Source organism: Thermobia domestica, unplaced genomic scaffold, assembly GCF_964235325.1.
Source record: "Thermobia domestica unplaced genomic scaffold, izTheDome1.hap1.1 HAP1_SCAFFOLD_128, whole genome shotgun sequence".
NCBI classification, from domain to species: domain Eukaryota; kingdom Metazoa; phylum Arthropoda; class Insecta; order Zygentoma; family Lepismatidae; genus Thermobia; species Thermobia domestica.
Genome location: NW_027655893.1, coordinates 491,845 through 508,545, shown reverse-complemented (window position 1 = coordinate 508,545; position 16,701 = coordinate 491,845). Strand labels below are relative to the sequence as shown.

At 35.8% G+C, this 16,701-nt stretch overlaps 1 protein-coding gene across 1 annotated transcript in view; it reads left to right on the top strand.

Moving 5' to 3' along the window:
• The first annotated feature begins 2,110 nt into the window (after positions 1-2,110).
• Positions 2,111-16,701, top strand: part of LOC145676383 (methyl farnesoate epoxidase-like) — a 63,169-nt gene continuing 48,578 nt past the window's right edge. The window contains exon 1 of the mRNA XM_081747235.1: positions 2,111-2,354. Within this exon, the coding sequence (XP_081603361.1) occupies positions 2,111-2,354 (244 nt within the window). The remainder of the gene's footprint in view (positions 2,355-16,701) is intronic.

Below are 16,701 nucleotides of genomic sequence, written 5' to 3'. Positions count from 1 at the left end.
AGAGATAATATTTTTTGTGTACATCTATTTATTTCGTACTGTTTACAACTCCTTCTTTCTTAAAGAACTGTGACATGGATCCTCAATATTTTTATGGGAAGGAGAAAGAAAAACCATCACCTATAGAAAGGGACGATTCCGATCTTTGATCGTACAATAGTGGCACTGACCTGATTATAGTCCGACGAAAGATACGAAATCAGATACTATTCTTTGCCGTTTACTGTCCTTTATAATAATTGCCTTATCTATTTCGCTATCTTCAGATAGATATATACGCCTGTCTCCCTTTCCTAACTTTCTTCATTCTGATGTAATTCTTTCCTCACAGTTTTGTGAAAATCTCTTCCTATATTCACGTTTATGTTACTGTTTTCTGTTTTATAATTTATTATCACATCCAACATTGCAATGTGTTCGACCTACGTAATACATTCCTTGCATTTTATGATAATTTACCTCTCTCATTACACTTATCATATCTAAAGTGATTGTAAAACTTTTTTTGTTCTTCCGATACCTTATTTATCATACTAGTAAACATCTCTGCTCTAGGCTAACATATATGAATAGCTTTTGCTTACATAATATAATAAAGGCCATGGATTGGGTTGGCTATTAGCAACCACTGAAAATTAGGAATCTGTAGTAAGGTAGTTGTCTCTCGATGTTTCTCTCAAAACTGAACAGATACTAATATATTTTTCAAATGCCCTCCTGTTTTCTATGAAGAAAATCATAAACTTTGTATTCACTGGAAAGTATAGCTAGTTGTTCATTTATTATTGCAGATTCCGATAGCGAAAGTAATGATCTCGATTCTTCTCAATCATCAATTCACAAGCCCGAAACATCATCCCAGCATGAAGGAACATCATTCCAGCAAGCGCGAACATCAACCCAGTAGCCAGAATTAATAACCCAGCAGGCAGATAAAGGATCAGCTCAGTGTGCTGCGTGATCAACAAGAAGTCCTATTTGGCGAAGCATTTCTGGAAAATCTTTCTGGATTATATATCCCGAAAAATATTAATGAAATATGTTCCTCGAACATTTTTGGAATATATTCCTTCACCAAATCTACAAATAAGTGTTGTCCTGTGTCTCTGTATCTCTATATTTTGTTATTTCAGTATATAAAAGTTGTTGTACTTTCTCAAGCATAAATGAAGATTCATGAAACGTGTCCGTATATGTAGATTTACCTATATATGTAACCGTACCATCCGATGTGATTTTCAATACACATTGCATTTTCTGTAAAGTGAGCATTCGTTTCTTGCAAAATGATAATTTTTAGTTTCTGAGGACAAAATTACATCCTATAAACACAAAAAAATAATTATTTGAGCGCTATTAAATAATTCGGCCGGTAAAGGGATATTCCCAGTTCTTTTGGAGTATCAGTCGAATTGTAAATATTTGGTCGATAGTTGATGAGTTTCGCAAAAATCCACACTGATAACCTCTAATAATTTCATATGTACCTGGGAATAATCTTGCTAATAGAAAGTCCAAGAGGATTTTATAGGATGTCGAAAAAAGAAATTATCTCGATAATTATTCTAATCAGCTTCGTCGCGTTCCTTATAAATAGGAACAATGATTGATCATTTACACTCTTGCGTCAATTACTCCTGTCTCATATACATTTCATTTCTTAATTAAATCTATGAAGTATTATTTAATATTCATTATTGACTATTTTACTATTTTGACTATTTTACTTTGTCAGGATAAGACTACTCAAAACAGAACGTTTAGTTTGAGATGTAAACGGAAACACTTCATTGTGTTTGTTATTTTAGGAACGGGAATAAATACCGAAACTCATTCACTGAGGTATATACATTAACTAATAAATTAATTAACTTTAAAGTATTATCCAATGGCAATGACTCAATTATCTAATTCATATTTTTCCAGCTCATTATATTGATCCGACGTATCATGTTAAAAGCTCAAATTATTTTGGATTTAAAAGATAGTTACTATTCTTATTTGTGTATCTAAAAACTTCATTTCTCGAATTCAAAATACTTAATTACTTCACAATTCTTTCAAATGCAACACTAACAAAATGCTTTTCTCTTTTGTTTAAATAGCTCCAATGGCTCTTCCGTTAATTGGGAATATGTGGTACTATTGTTATCTTTGGCTAAAATATCGATCCTGGAGTAAAGTGCTTACGCACGTAAGCAATGAATATGGACCAATTAATATCATTAACCAGTTTGGCTATATTCAAGTTGTAGTTAGCAACAAAGAAGGAATTCTTCAAGTATTTACGAAACGAGAAACAGAAGGACGTGACATGTTTCCAATCGCTGCATACACATATGATACAGAAGGAGGTGAGTTATTCTTTTAATACTACATACCTTCGAAAATTTGAAATTAAATAGATGTTTCCAGCCAACTCGCACTTGAAGGAACGAGAAGACTATCAAGCACGTAATTTGGTATAATTGATACAAATATATAGACATGAAACAAATACTACCGGGTCCCAATCTATACACACTCACACACTCCCGCGCAAAACTATACTGTGGATATATTTCATAATTGCAAACTACCCCTCCGTGCCCGCATTTTCAAGCCGCAACAGCGTGTGCTATATGCCAAGAGAATCAATCTACATACAGTTGAAAATCAAGATCAGAATCGCAACTTGAATAAACATAATCTCTTTCTTCTTCTATCAGAGAAGCAGTTACAGTTTTTTTCATTTTTTCTTGCACTATGGCTGCACGATATTCAACTGTTTCTTAGACCTCGCATATCGCAATTTTGATATGTTGCACGCAATGTCTTCCAATTAAACTTTATTGATAAGATGGCCCGACTCTATATTTTCATGTTACATCAATCATATCCACTGAATAACCTTACTCAATACATGATGGCTCTGATATTAGTCTTGGTTAAGATATGTATTTTACTTTCATATAAACATCTTTTTGAATCCCTTATATTTGAAGGAAAAGCCAGTGCATCCTTTTTCTTAGTAAAACTTTTCCCACACCTAAGATGGCACTCAAATTTCAGAACTATCAACTTCTAGGGTTCGACAACACAAAACAATATCAGCGGCCAAACGGTGGCGTAGCCTTCTATAACGTCATAGCATTGCAATCCTTCAACATCACACTGCTACTCTTTCATCATCTGAGAGCTTAGTCGTTTCAACGTACTTACATCAACTTTATGTCCCACTTGCCACAATTTACATCACAGTAAGCCATGCCATGCCATTTCACTTCTTTCAATTAATTTGTGATAACTTTGGAAACTTCGTTATCATGGAAGATTATAAACTATAATAATCGTGCGTAACACAAGAAACAAAACTTCTGAAATTTTATTCCCCATACTTTATCTGTTCTCATTGTACAACTGCCTGAACATATTAAAGCCATTTCTAACATAACGACGGATGTTGTGATATCTTCCGTAATAGGTATAAAGTAGCAGTTGTAGCTATTCTTCATAGTGATCATCTGGCCATGAAACTAAATATTAACCGTCACAATCACTCTATGCGTGCACATAATATACCTACTCGTCGTATTGAAGTTATGGCAAACAGAAGACAATAAATGCTTATCGACCACATTTACCTCTCCAATATTTATCACATATTCAAGGTTCTCGGCAGTTTTTCATAGAATACTTACATTTCCGGAACAAGGAAGCATTACCTCATCATCTGTAACTCCAGAAGACCGTCCGTAATTACCTCAGAGCAAACAAATTCGATTAATTATCCAAAAATTGTAATACCCTCAGAGGTACGTTCATCCTACCAGTAATTGGAAATGATTCAAAGCATTGAGAGATAACCATTCTTCCTTCAAATATCCCCTAACCCTTTTAAGATTTCCAATTTTGAGGTAAATTTTACTTTCATTCAAACAACTACTGCTTCCTTACCCTTTATTGCAGGATTATGATTCAAACCTCGTTTCTTTCACGATGCAGCGTATTTTCTTACGGTACCACTCGCCTGCCCATATTATAGGCCAGAAATTGGAAAATCGGAAAAACCGGGAGATATTTCGAAAACACTTCGAAATTTTTGTGCCCCTTGGGCCGAGCCTGGGTTCATGTAATTATCTGATTTTAAAAAGATACGTTGTTTTGTTCATAATATCTAAATAACTCACCTGAGACTGACCAAATCGCATATCGCTATATAATGGAGACTCCACATTCACTTTTGTTCGTCCCATTGTAATATTTTCCTTCATACTAGGTGATGTGTAGAGTGGGTCACATAAATTCTTGAGGTACAAAATCAGTGAGTTAAGCAACCCAACTATTGCCCGCTCCATGATTAATTACGCCTGGTAGAGTAGCTAGAACAGCAGCATGAAGTTGCAGCCACCTGTCAAAAACACAAACCTAAAGAGTGTTTTTGTGCAACAATGAGGCAAAACGCTGGCTGACGAAATGACAAAAGGGAATCTTTGCATAGTTTTACTCACAGTACACAGTACAGTTCTACAAAAAATAAACGGACATCAGAGGCACCGATGAGACTTAACTAATCTTATAACTAACTCAAATGAGGGATTATATAAACAAGATAACTTACATCAAATGACTATATATATATATATATATATATATATATATATATATATATATATATACATATACATATATATATATATATATATATATATATATATATATATATATATATATATATATATATATATGCCAATCAAGTAATATACGGATAGATTAAGAGGTATATGTGTTAGTTTATTTTTTAGAAGTAAACACAAATCCTTGCGCTAAGTTTTAAAACTACTAACAATAGTCCTTCCTACCTGCAAATCAATTAAAGTATGGATTGATCATTCAGGGGAAGAACACATCCCCTAATAAAAATTTTGGGGATCTAACAGGGCCTGAGCTCCTAGGTTCCCGCGCCACTGATTGATACGTATTGTTACTTCGAAAGAAGAACTTCTCCGATTTCATTATTCGTTAAATTACTTTAAAAATGCTAAATATTGTTATGCAGTAATTTATTTGTAAATATTAAAATGCAAAATTCGATAACACTTAAACGAGTTGGAGAACTTAGCCATACTAAGCGTATTTCCCCTTAAGTTACAAATATAACTGAGGGTTCATGATTTGTTTAAAATTTGTGTAAATTTACACATCGAGGCACAAGGAAAAAATAGGAGAATAAAGTGTGAACAACAATTTAAAAAAACACGAAATTGAAAAAACTAACCACTCATCTAAAGCTTCTACTGCTAAATAAGGATCGTTTTCTGTTTGTTTAAAAAAGTAGCTTGTTAATGGTCAGATTGATTGGCAAAACACTGATATATGTACTTGAGGACTCCGAGGGCATTATATCACTGTATTCACTAAATTATCAACATTACAGATTTTTAAACACAAAATACAAATCTCCTTTATTTTGAATCAAATACAAATACGAGTGTGTTATACTCGTAAGCAAACTAACGACTAATCAATTGCTGCGTAGTAATCTTTGTTCAGTGGTAAAGGTGCTCGATCAGTAATCTGAAAGGAGTCTAATCGAATCGGATCCACGAGACACCAGCATTTTCTATTTTTTACCTTAGAATTTTCGGTGGCGATTGATCGGCGATGACACACGTTTTATTATAGTATAGAAGTTAAAATTAGGAGTTATTATCGCTCAGGACATAATATTACAACCAGAAATTTAACACTTGGCAAGAATATTTCGGTTTTGTTTAGTGTTGCTCACGAGAAGAGGAACTTTTCATCTCGTTTCTGAAACAAAACAAACAAAACTGAGATGAAAGTTAACATGTTACATTCAAAACGGGAAATGGCTAACTCGAATTATCGTTTCGCTTTGGAGATGGAAATCGAGACGAAACGAAAAGTATCGTAAACATTTCTCTTTTTATCTCGCTTCTTGAAATACTGTATCTCCATTCTTTAAGTAGCAATTGCTTTGTCGACTGAATATATACGCGAATTTGTTACTTTGTATTTCGGAGCTCATTGAATTTATTGTAATGATTTTGGTAGAGTCCATAATGGACCGAGATTTATCCCCTTCATCAATTTAATATAAAATTTGTTAAATACAAAACGTCTTTGATTATAAAGAGTAAAATAGTGTTTTCTCTTGTTAATCTCCAAGTAAGAGGAGAATAGGTGTTTTGCACGGTGCTCCTTCTCTCAAGGCAGTCTCCAAGGCACTTGCCGGTTACGGTGAATCTGGGAGGATATTCCCCTCAGCTCAAGGCAGATGTGCGAGGCTTCGTTGTAGAAAGAATCCCTAGTTCAGTGCGACCTCAGGGCGATGTGGGTGATTCGATCAGTTGGACGACCGATGTTGGGTCCCTTGGTGGTCCTGCTTTTATTTGTCCTCTTCGGGTCGCTCCGTGAGGTCCGCCTTCTTTCGGCGTTCCTCGGTGTCTTTCGTGTCGGCTTGTTGTCTGCTAGGTTGTTTATAATCAATAGCACGTGTTGAGTTGACACGTGCCTCTGTCGTGATGTGAGGATCCTTCCATTATTATCGTCTGTATTGGTATTTTTCTTTAAGTTTTACGTCCCACGATTATGCCGGTTAGGCTTAAGGAGTGTATTGGTATTTTTGTAGCAAAGCTCTTTTTAACTACTTCTGCATATCCTTAAGGGTAGTTTATTAAATACCTTACTCTTCAGTGATATTCTGTTATTTTTATTACAGTTATTTTCCTCAAAACGTAGAGTAGAATACTTTCTACATTAAACTTGAGTGGAACACTTTCGTTTAAAATTTTGGTAGTAGCATAGCTTTGTACTGGACGTTCAGACACAATCCCGAAATCCCGACTTATCTGTAAGTTTTGCCTAAATTTAGAGCAACTTTAAAAATTTTGTATACCATTATTATTATTATTATTATTATTATTATTATTATTATTATTATTATTATTATTATTATTGTTATTATTACTGAAAATTTAAGACCCCAATATTACGTCCTATTGCAACGTAAATAAGCATACTGAAGTTGAAAAGAAAAGGAAAGAATAAGAGATAATTTCGAGGTATTAGTATCCGAAAGGAAACGAGAGGGTAGAGAGAAGGTGTCAGCTCCTGGACAATATTAATATCGAAACTTCGGATGGCTAAATAGAAACTAAGTAGCATTTGTCTTTATCATGATAGAGTGTGACACTTTTTCTTAGGATAAAAAACTTTGGGTTATGTATACGTTATATTAATATTTTAACAAAATATACATACCAATATAGAAAAAAGTAGTTCCTATTTACAAATTTTGGATGAACGGATATATGGCACGAGTTGAAAATGGAAAACGAAAATATTATTTCTAGCAGTAGGAGTAATAATGAAAGACCTTAGGAATAATTTCTCAGAAACAATATCGTTTCAGACACAATTATGACTCATACACAAGCATGACCCTTATGGGTCGTATTAATGAATTGTTTGCTAAACTCGTTACGTTTTCACATAGTACAAATCAAGATTGTAGACAGACCTGTGAAGTCAATTTGCTAGTATTTCCTCAGTGAAGAAAGTTGTCTGCAATCCCCTAACTTGTAAGATCAATAGAAATTGAGTATTTTTTCTTTTTATTACACATCACAACCTATGAATATTGCAGTTTATAAAAAGAACTAACCACAGCTAGAATCGAATCGGGGACCCTTAAATTACAAAACGAATGCTCACGTCACTACTCCTACTCTAAGACTGCTCTGTTAAGTAACTGTCAAAAACACTCGTGTAAGTAGCTAATTACACATGTTTAAGATAACGACGAAACGCAATGATTTCAGTCATGTTAAAATACTATAGACGGAAGACTTCATATTTAAATTTAAAAAAACAAACATAGACATATGGTGCCTCAACCACTTTCTTTTCTGATTCACCGAATATATCTCCGTAACTTGTCTTTATTATACTTAGTAATACTCGTTTTACAATTATTTCCAGTAACCTTGAACGATAAGGACATGAACAAAGAGTAATCGAGGACATATACAATTTCAAAGGATCTCCCTCCGGGATTTGGATACGGGGCCGCGAGCACTCTACTATATTTTGCAGTGATATCGTGGGTCAATGAAAACTTGACCCAACATCCACCACGACTCACCATAACATTCCACCAACCGAAACCCACTCAGACCCCCAAACCACCATGACCCAATCGGACCATCCACCCACCATGAACAAATCTCAGCCACCACTCACAGACCCGCTCCGACACACCACCTACCAAAACACACCCTAATGAACTCTGACACATAATACAAGCCTCTTCTCTACTGACTAAAGGGTTTATACTTGTAATAAAACCAGGTTGTAAAATTCAAACTAATCGGAGTTTGAATTTTTATGGTCACTTGCTCAAGCACCAGTCTGTTACAATAACGGTAGATATGACCTTTACGATATAAAATGGTAAAGTATTTGTCATGTGCCAAATTTTAATGAATTTCAATTAAATTATCATGGCATAATTATCTCCTTGTTGAATTATCGATACATACCAGTGGAAAAACGCATGTAATTTGAAAGTCCAAAATCAAGGTAAGTTGACCAACGTACAGTCCAAAGTTAAAATTTCCGTGTAATTAAGAGTACGTCACAAATTTTATGTCTATTTTTCTCACAACTTTATTGCTTGATTACCCTGTGCCCTAAACTATAATAAACATAAGCTTCAGTAATTATTATAGTAGAAAGCACATGGTTTCTGTTTCTCAATTCGTTTTTTTGTGAATTTTGTTTCTCAATTAATATGGATCGTTTCTGATTATTTTACAAACCAACACACTACCAATTTGACATATACATAGAAAGTGCCGTTACCCTCATTAAGAAGAATTTTAAAAAAAAATTGCTATGAGACATTCTGTTCATGTACAATAAATAGTTAATATACTGATCTTCAGATCAGATCCGCAAGTGTAACAGCTTGTGATATACTCAATTTTTTTCGCAAAAGTTCGGATCCTAACTACCCCATTACGACATTATTATGATGAAACTGATATGATAATATCCCTGTTTGGATTAAGGCCTAAGTATGTACCAAAAGTCATTTTATTTGACTTTGCAATTTTGACCTTGATGATCAGGCACACAAAGTTACAACCATTTTCATTTAATAATTTATATATTATAGTAATTCAAAAATGTATTATGTGCAGTAATTAGCTCCTCTAAAAAATCACATACTGTGTGTCTTCGTGGAAGAGATTTCTAGCACAACTGGGTAGTAATTATAAATACTTTTGATGTGGGTTGACATCCGGCTCAGAGAAACTTTTTAGTTTTGATATTTTATTTTTTTACGCGTAATGTAAGTAAACCACTTTTTTGAGTATTATTTATGTTGTTTTAATGAAAAAAAGTGTTATGGAAACTTAATTAAAATAAAACATAAAAATTAAAAAAGTTTATCTGAGCAGGGATGGAACCCACGCCAAAAAGTAACTATAATTACTACCCAAGTGTGCTACTCAGCTCGATCACGAAGAGCGACAGTAGTAGGTAGTTCATTTCTGCCATATTTATGGTACGTGGCGAGAAAACGGATAATTTCAACTAATTAGAATTACGTATTTAGCTTCGATGGCTAGGGTCAAGCGTCCTTGAAAAATATGCTTCCGAATACTGGTGAATTTGTTCATGTTTTTATTTCAAGGCCTCCATTACCCTTCCTTCTTCATTTGTTTCTCTTTACTTACCTAATACGAGTATGTCTAACAAAGTACGTTCGCGAAGTATCACCTCGGGATTCGTGTAAAATTTATTTAAATCCCAAGTTCTCAGCGGACCAGTGTGTATTGTACTAATTTTAGCTGCCCATACGTTTAATTTGCATATTTACTGGCCTTCATATATCCTACGGGTTTCATACACTACTATAACGCTCAGACACAAATTGCTTTTAGTTTCGTTAAATGTAAATAGACATGAATGTGGGTATATTCAAAACAAATTCCATCAAGTACGGCTTTTGCGACACATGTTACTCACCACGGCCGCTATCTTGGATCCCCATATTGGATTCAAATTTCGGTTTTTTAAATGGGAATACGTGCAAGTCATATATCAAATTCATGTAGAATTTTCTCGGAAATCTACTGGTGTAGTTAATTTTACCGTAGCTGGTACCGCTTGAAAGATATTGCATATTACATCCTTCCAGGCACTTCGCGAATAGACATTTTAGAGTAATATCACTTCAGGTAACGATGTTGACAAATCAAAACAATTTCTAACTGCAAGCAAACTGTAGACAGTGCCGTATTTAAGAGAGAGCTACTGGACCACCTCCAAAATTGTATTTACTATCTTAAAGTAAATGAAATATCTTGCAGAATTTTCACATTTCCAGAAATAAAGTTCCAAAGCCCCCGAACAAAATCGTAAATACGGCATTGACTGTAGGTATAAACAAACTCTTTACAGCATTGGCGTTATAATCTTATTACATTTCTGTGAGTGATTGTTATTACTTTCATGTTATACCATAACAAGGAAGTATTCTATTACGGTCAAAATGCCTAATGTAAATGAAGATACGACCAGATTTGGATGAAGACCTACCATTTCCGTATTTATGTCGTATGTATGTATTTACGTTCAGGGAATATTTCGTCAACAATAAACCGTTTAAAAGATTACAAATACACAAAGGGAACTGCACAATTACCAATTGTTATAAACATTCGTAAAGTTCCTGATATTTAACATGTAATACCTTGCAAACGGTACAAGCTACGTTAAAATTAACTACATCAATGAATTTCCGAGAAAATTGTATATGAATTTGACGTATGCACCTATTTCTATTTGAAAAAACGAAAGTTGAATCGAATATGGCAGATCCAAAATGGCCGCCGGAATAGGTAACACGTGTCAGAGAAGCAGTACTTGATCCCATTTGTTTTGCATATACCCACAGTAGTAGTGGCCGACGTATATTGAGCCGAGTCAGCAAAAATTTTCTCGATTCTGATTGGCTGAGAGAGGTCACGTGACGTTAGGCCCCGCCCACGCGGGAAATTCAAATTTTCAGGTCACGTGGTATGACGTCATGAGTCACCCTGCGGGGAAATCCCTCATTCTCTTTTATGACTAGGATTTTTGAAAATTGTTCCCTTTTACGGGTAAGATGTGTGTTTTGATTGGTTGACAGCTGTCACATGATCTTAGACCCAGGGATATTTGAAAATTCGTTCCCTTTTACGGCTAAGATGAATGCTTTGGTACCTCGATTCTGATTGGCTGAGAGAGGTCACGTGACGTTAGGCCCCGCCCACGCGGGAAATTCAAACTTTCCAGGTCACGTGGTATGACGTCATGAGTCACCCGCGGGGAAAATCCCTCACCCGGGATTTTTAATGTTCGTTTCCTTTTACGGGTAAGATGTGTGTTTCTGATTGGTTGATAGCTGTCACGTGATTTTAGACCCTACGATATTTGAAATTCGTTTCCTTTTACGGGTAAGATGAGTGTTTATGATTGGCTGATAGAGGTCACGTGATTTTAGACCCTGCGATATTTGAAATTCGTTCCCTTTTACGGGTAAGATGAATCCTTTTGGTACCCCAATGCTGATTGGTTGATAGAGGTCACGTGATCTTAAGCCCTGTGACTTTTGAAATTCGTTCCCTTTTTACGAGTAAGATGAGTGTTTTGGTACCTCGATTCTGATTGGCCGACAGAGGTCACATGATCTTAGACCCGCCACACACCCCATGAGTGAAATATAGAGCGATATGTCGGTGATCCTGGATTTTAGAATTTTGTTCCCTTTTATGGATATCCTTAAAGTTCCCATGGAGGGTTCAACCTCCTCCTTAAATAACCCTTTTTTGGTATCATGATATTGTACTGAAGTTTACATTAAATATTATCGTTCTCTTTGACAGATAAGATGATTACCTTGATGGAGATCTTGTCCTTGAATTAGTAGCCTATGTCTCTGGAAGTAACAATGGTGAAAGAGGGGTGTCGCTTGTAGATTTCTTATAACACATTGTTGTGAGTTTAAGCGATTTATTGCTCAGTAAGCGCTTCATTAATGGAAACAGTGTTGCCAGATTTTTCTTACCTAAACTGCTCCGATTCTTTTCGAAACGGTTCCGCAGAGTACAAGAAATTTTAAACTAAAAAATTTTTCGAACTAAAAAAATTTCAAAACTAAAAAAAATTTTAAACAAAAATTTTCGAACTAAAAAATTTTGAAACAAAAAAGTTTCAAACAAAAAATTTTCGAACAAAAAAATTTCGAAACAAAAATTACAAATAAATTTCAAACTAAAAAATTAAACAAAAATTTTTCGAACGAAAAAAAATTTAAACAAAAAATTTTCGAACCAATTTTTAAAAACAAGTTTCGAACTAAAGTTGTAAACCACATTTGAAAGTTTTCAAATCCAAATTTTTTTCGAACTAAATTAAAACCAAATTTTGGACACTAAAAAATTCTTTAATTAATTTTTCGAACAAAATCATGTAAACCAAATCTTGGATATATTTTCCACCTTAAATTTTCAAGATTACCATTTATTTGAAAACAAGTGTTCAGGGTTTCAAGAAATAATAAAACATATTTTTTTCAACTTGTTGTATTTTAACGAAAGGTATGTGCTCTTCTCATACAAGTTTATTAACATAATAAATACAGGATCTAGTTTAATGAATATGTTGGACGCGTCATCATCTTCGAATGTTGTAGCCGTATCCTGTAAAGAAAAAGAAGAAACGACGGATTACTTTATGAATTTCTTTTTTTTTCTGAAACAATAAAAATGAGTCAATATTGATAAGAGAGAAATAAAACTTACTCGTAAATGATGGATCTGTTTAGGTTCATCTTCCTCCTCGGGTACAGGATGACTGCATTTTTTTTCACTGATGGATGTTTATGAACTCTTCTGGGTACTGCATTTTTCTTGGTGTTGCTGCTTTATGGTCAAGGTTCCTCCTTCGGTACGAGATGACTGCATTTCTTCCACTGATGGTGATGTTGATGGTTTATGAACTCTTGTGGGTACTTCATTTTCTTCTTCTTGGTGTTGCTGCTTTGTGGTTAAGGAAGGGAAAGAAGAAAAGGAAAAGGAAAAAAGAAATGGCGGCCTTATTGGGTATTTACAGTTTTTTCTTCTTCATCTTCTTCTTCCAGTTCCATCTTCTGTTTTTTAACGTACCCGTACGGAACCGTATCATAAGAATTGAATTCTTTAAATCGACGTTTTGTGTACTGGATACTGTACATTTTTTCTTCTTTGCGTGTGACGATGGTATGGTCTTTGGTCCTGCATATCTTATGGGGGATAGTGATGGTGACTTGTCCACGGCATTGATTTGTAATCATTTCTTTTAGCGTATTGAAATTTAATTGTTGTCCTGCATTGTAATTTAATGTAAATCCTCTAATTTTGCATATGTAACTGGTGACGTTGGTATCCGGATTGTATATTTCTAGGCTGTAATTTTTTGGTCCTCCACTGACAAATGTCTTGATGTATGCTCGTGGTCCGTAAGATTCCATCTCATTCGATAAGCATCCCAAGTACGTTGAAGGTTCAATGGTTGGCTCCCCGGGCTTCTCCGTAAATATTACAGAATCCGTGTCGAAATATAAAACACGTTCCTGCAACATTTCCAGGTACTTGTACAGTTCCAGGCGTGCCTGACATGTTGTAAATGCACCTAACACGACATTGGTGTTTCGGTTTTGAACAGGCACATGTTCATTGTACTCCCAGAACGCATACAACATCGTATCATTGATGGGTACAATTTGATGGAGTTTAATGTCGGGGGAAGTGAGTTTTTCATAAAATTCTTCCGGCCGGTCAATAATTGTGGTCTGGCTAAAGTTTGATCTTTGGCAAAGCTTTCCCCAAAGAGAGTTCACACAAAGCTTAGATAAACTTCTTCGTGCAGGATTATTTTCAATTTTGGACGGATCCAATGCAATACCTTCACGCTCCAGGACGGTTTGTATGAATTTTGATTTGTCTTCTTCGGTCACACAGGAACTGGGCCAGCCAGACGCTTCCATTTTTGATTTTAAAAACGTATTGATATATTCCGTGAACAAGCCACCTGTTTTCGTGATGGGATCATATTGTTCAATGTCATAATCCCAAATTTCAAAAATTTCCACTGGTTGATATCCTAATTCTACTGCTTTCTGGATTTCATATGATACCCATGTTCCAGTGAGGCATCGCTCCTGGTCGTTGTGCGTACACGTTGCTGTAGGGTCTGGGTTCATTTCTTCGGCACACGCAGCACACAGTGGAAAGAGTAGTTTTTTGTTACATCGGTAAGGCAGGAGACCATGATAAAGATGGCGACTTGGTAATATCGACATTTTGATTAGACCATTGACTTTATTTATTGGTGGTATATTTTCATCACCCTGTAGATAAATTCGTGGATGTCCTACAGGGTATTTAGCACACTTATTTACATAAGGATAAAGCGAGACAATATCGAAATATTTTATTACTTCCCCCGCTTTTTCGTCGACTTGGTGGTACAATTTCACGCAATTGGTCCTTCCTCCAAAAAAACTATCTCTTGGATTTAATGGTCTGCGGTTCATGTACGGGTGATTCTTCAGATACGTCGCCATTGCAGGATTTTGTTTTAAGAACTGATTAAATTCGCACTCCCACATTTCATGTACAATGTACCCCAATTCACGCAGTCTTGCATTTTTTCTTTGCGTTCGTTCATAACGGAATTCCATGGTGTCTTCTGGATTGTTGTAGATGGGCTGATTACGGCCTGTAGTAAAACATACTTTACACCCGTGGTAAAAGCAGCCGGCATGCTCGTAGACGTGCTCCTCTAACGTCTCAGGATCTTGGTAGTAACCATCAACATGGAATCCCGCAATAAACACTTCTTTTTGTCGGGCCGCATGTAAGATTTGTTTTTCTTCGCTTTTTTCAATGTAGGCCAGCCATTGCATTGCAGCGATCGATTGGGTACTTCTCCATCGATATCCATGTGCCGGTAGAATTCCAATGGTATTGGGTTTAAGGAAATTCCGGCGAAATACTAAATTGGAAGCACTGGCAATCGTGATCGTCTCCAAGAAGGGATTCACTTTGGTTTCTGTTTCAAATGACGTCATAAACGAAACGCATGCTTGTCGCAGTACATTGACATCTTGAATACAATACTTGAGAATTTCTTTCTGAAAATCAAACGTGTCATTACGATGATCGTTGTACCACTGCATGAACTTGTTCCTGTCTTCGACGGCCATTTCATCTGCACCATAATACTTTGTTTCTGGAAGTGGTCCAATATACGATTGATTCTCCTTGGTGTTGAAGAAATGCGGGAAGTAGCCTTTAGTTGCGGGTAAATTGAACGCTTTTGACAATTTACTTAATGCCATAGGTAGGAAGTTCAACGAGTCAATAAACGTCAGATTATTCAAGGTTAAACTCAGTATCTTGGTCCCATTTAATATGACGTCAGGTCTCCATTGGCATTGTTCTACCATGGTCTTTAGGATAAAATGTCCATCGTATCCCTTAGCGTTGTGCGCGACACAGAAAATCCTATTTATATTGGGACGACGTTCCCGCAAGTACTGGAGAAAATCATAAACTGGATCCGCTCCTTGGAAAATATGCTGGCGCTGACCACACGTACTGCAAGACTGCTGGATATTATCGTTTTCAACACATGCATAACACACTTGTTGTGCAACCAATAAATTTGGGATGTGTACATACGTATTATCGCCAATATTCGTGTCCTGCATAGATTCTATATCATAGAATATCAACAAGGCTTTCTTTGCGTGCATGAGTGAAGGAACACCAGGTTTCAAGCATTGTCGATCGGGAAGCATAAAACATTGATGTGATCCCGGAACAATCTTCTTACAAACATTGCAAAAGATCTCATTGCAATCATGAAGTCGTTGTCCTGTATGCACAAAGGAATATACTCTGTAACATCTAGTACATTGCTGCACCATTTTGCATACAGGTTCCCCACGATGATATACAATATTACGATGATTGTTAAAACATTGTTCCCCATAAAATTGCCGATTGCAGTCGTTGCACAGCACTAGCGTTTGGTTCTTGTCGCATAGAGGTCTCTGTAGACATTTGGAGCATGTTACAGGACAATTTTTCACATGTCTGTTACGATGATCATACTTTTTATGGCACGCCTCACAGTAGAAATTGGTTGCAAAACAAGCAGTTAAAGATTGAATGATGTCAAAATGGCCAGCTAAACAAATCAAATTTATGGGAGTGCGATTTTCATCGTTGGGCCCCTCGTACATGATATCATGACCTGTGAAACTAGTATACACTGTAATTTTATATTCTTTGAGGTATGCCTGGAATTGTCGAATTTCATTTACACTGGCACCATGATCCAAATTCACTCCTGCATTTGCACATAATGCATTCACTTCATCGTCCACAACACATTTTGATTGATCTTGATATTGTCTATGTCGTTTCACATCTACATTCTTGTATTTTTTCAGGCCAATAGCAATAACAAGGGCGTACGCCAGGCACCTTGAATCTTGATTTCTTACACGTACAATCCCTCGCTTGCAACGTAATAATTCTTCGTTTTGAAGTACTCCTTGCCGCAAACCGCCATAGCCACGTGGAATATCCACAC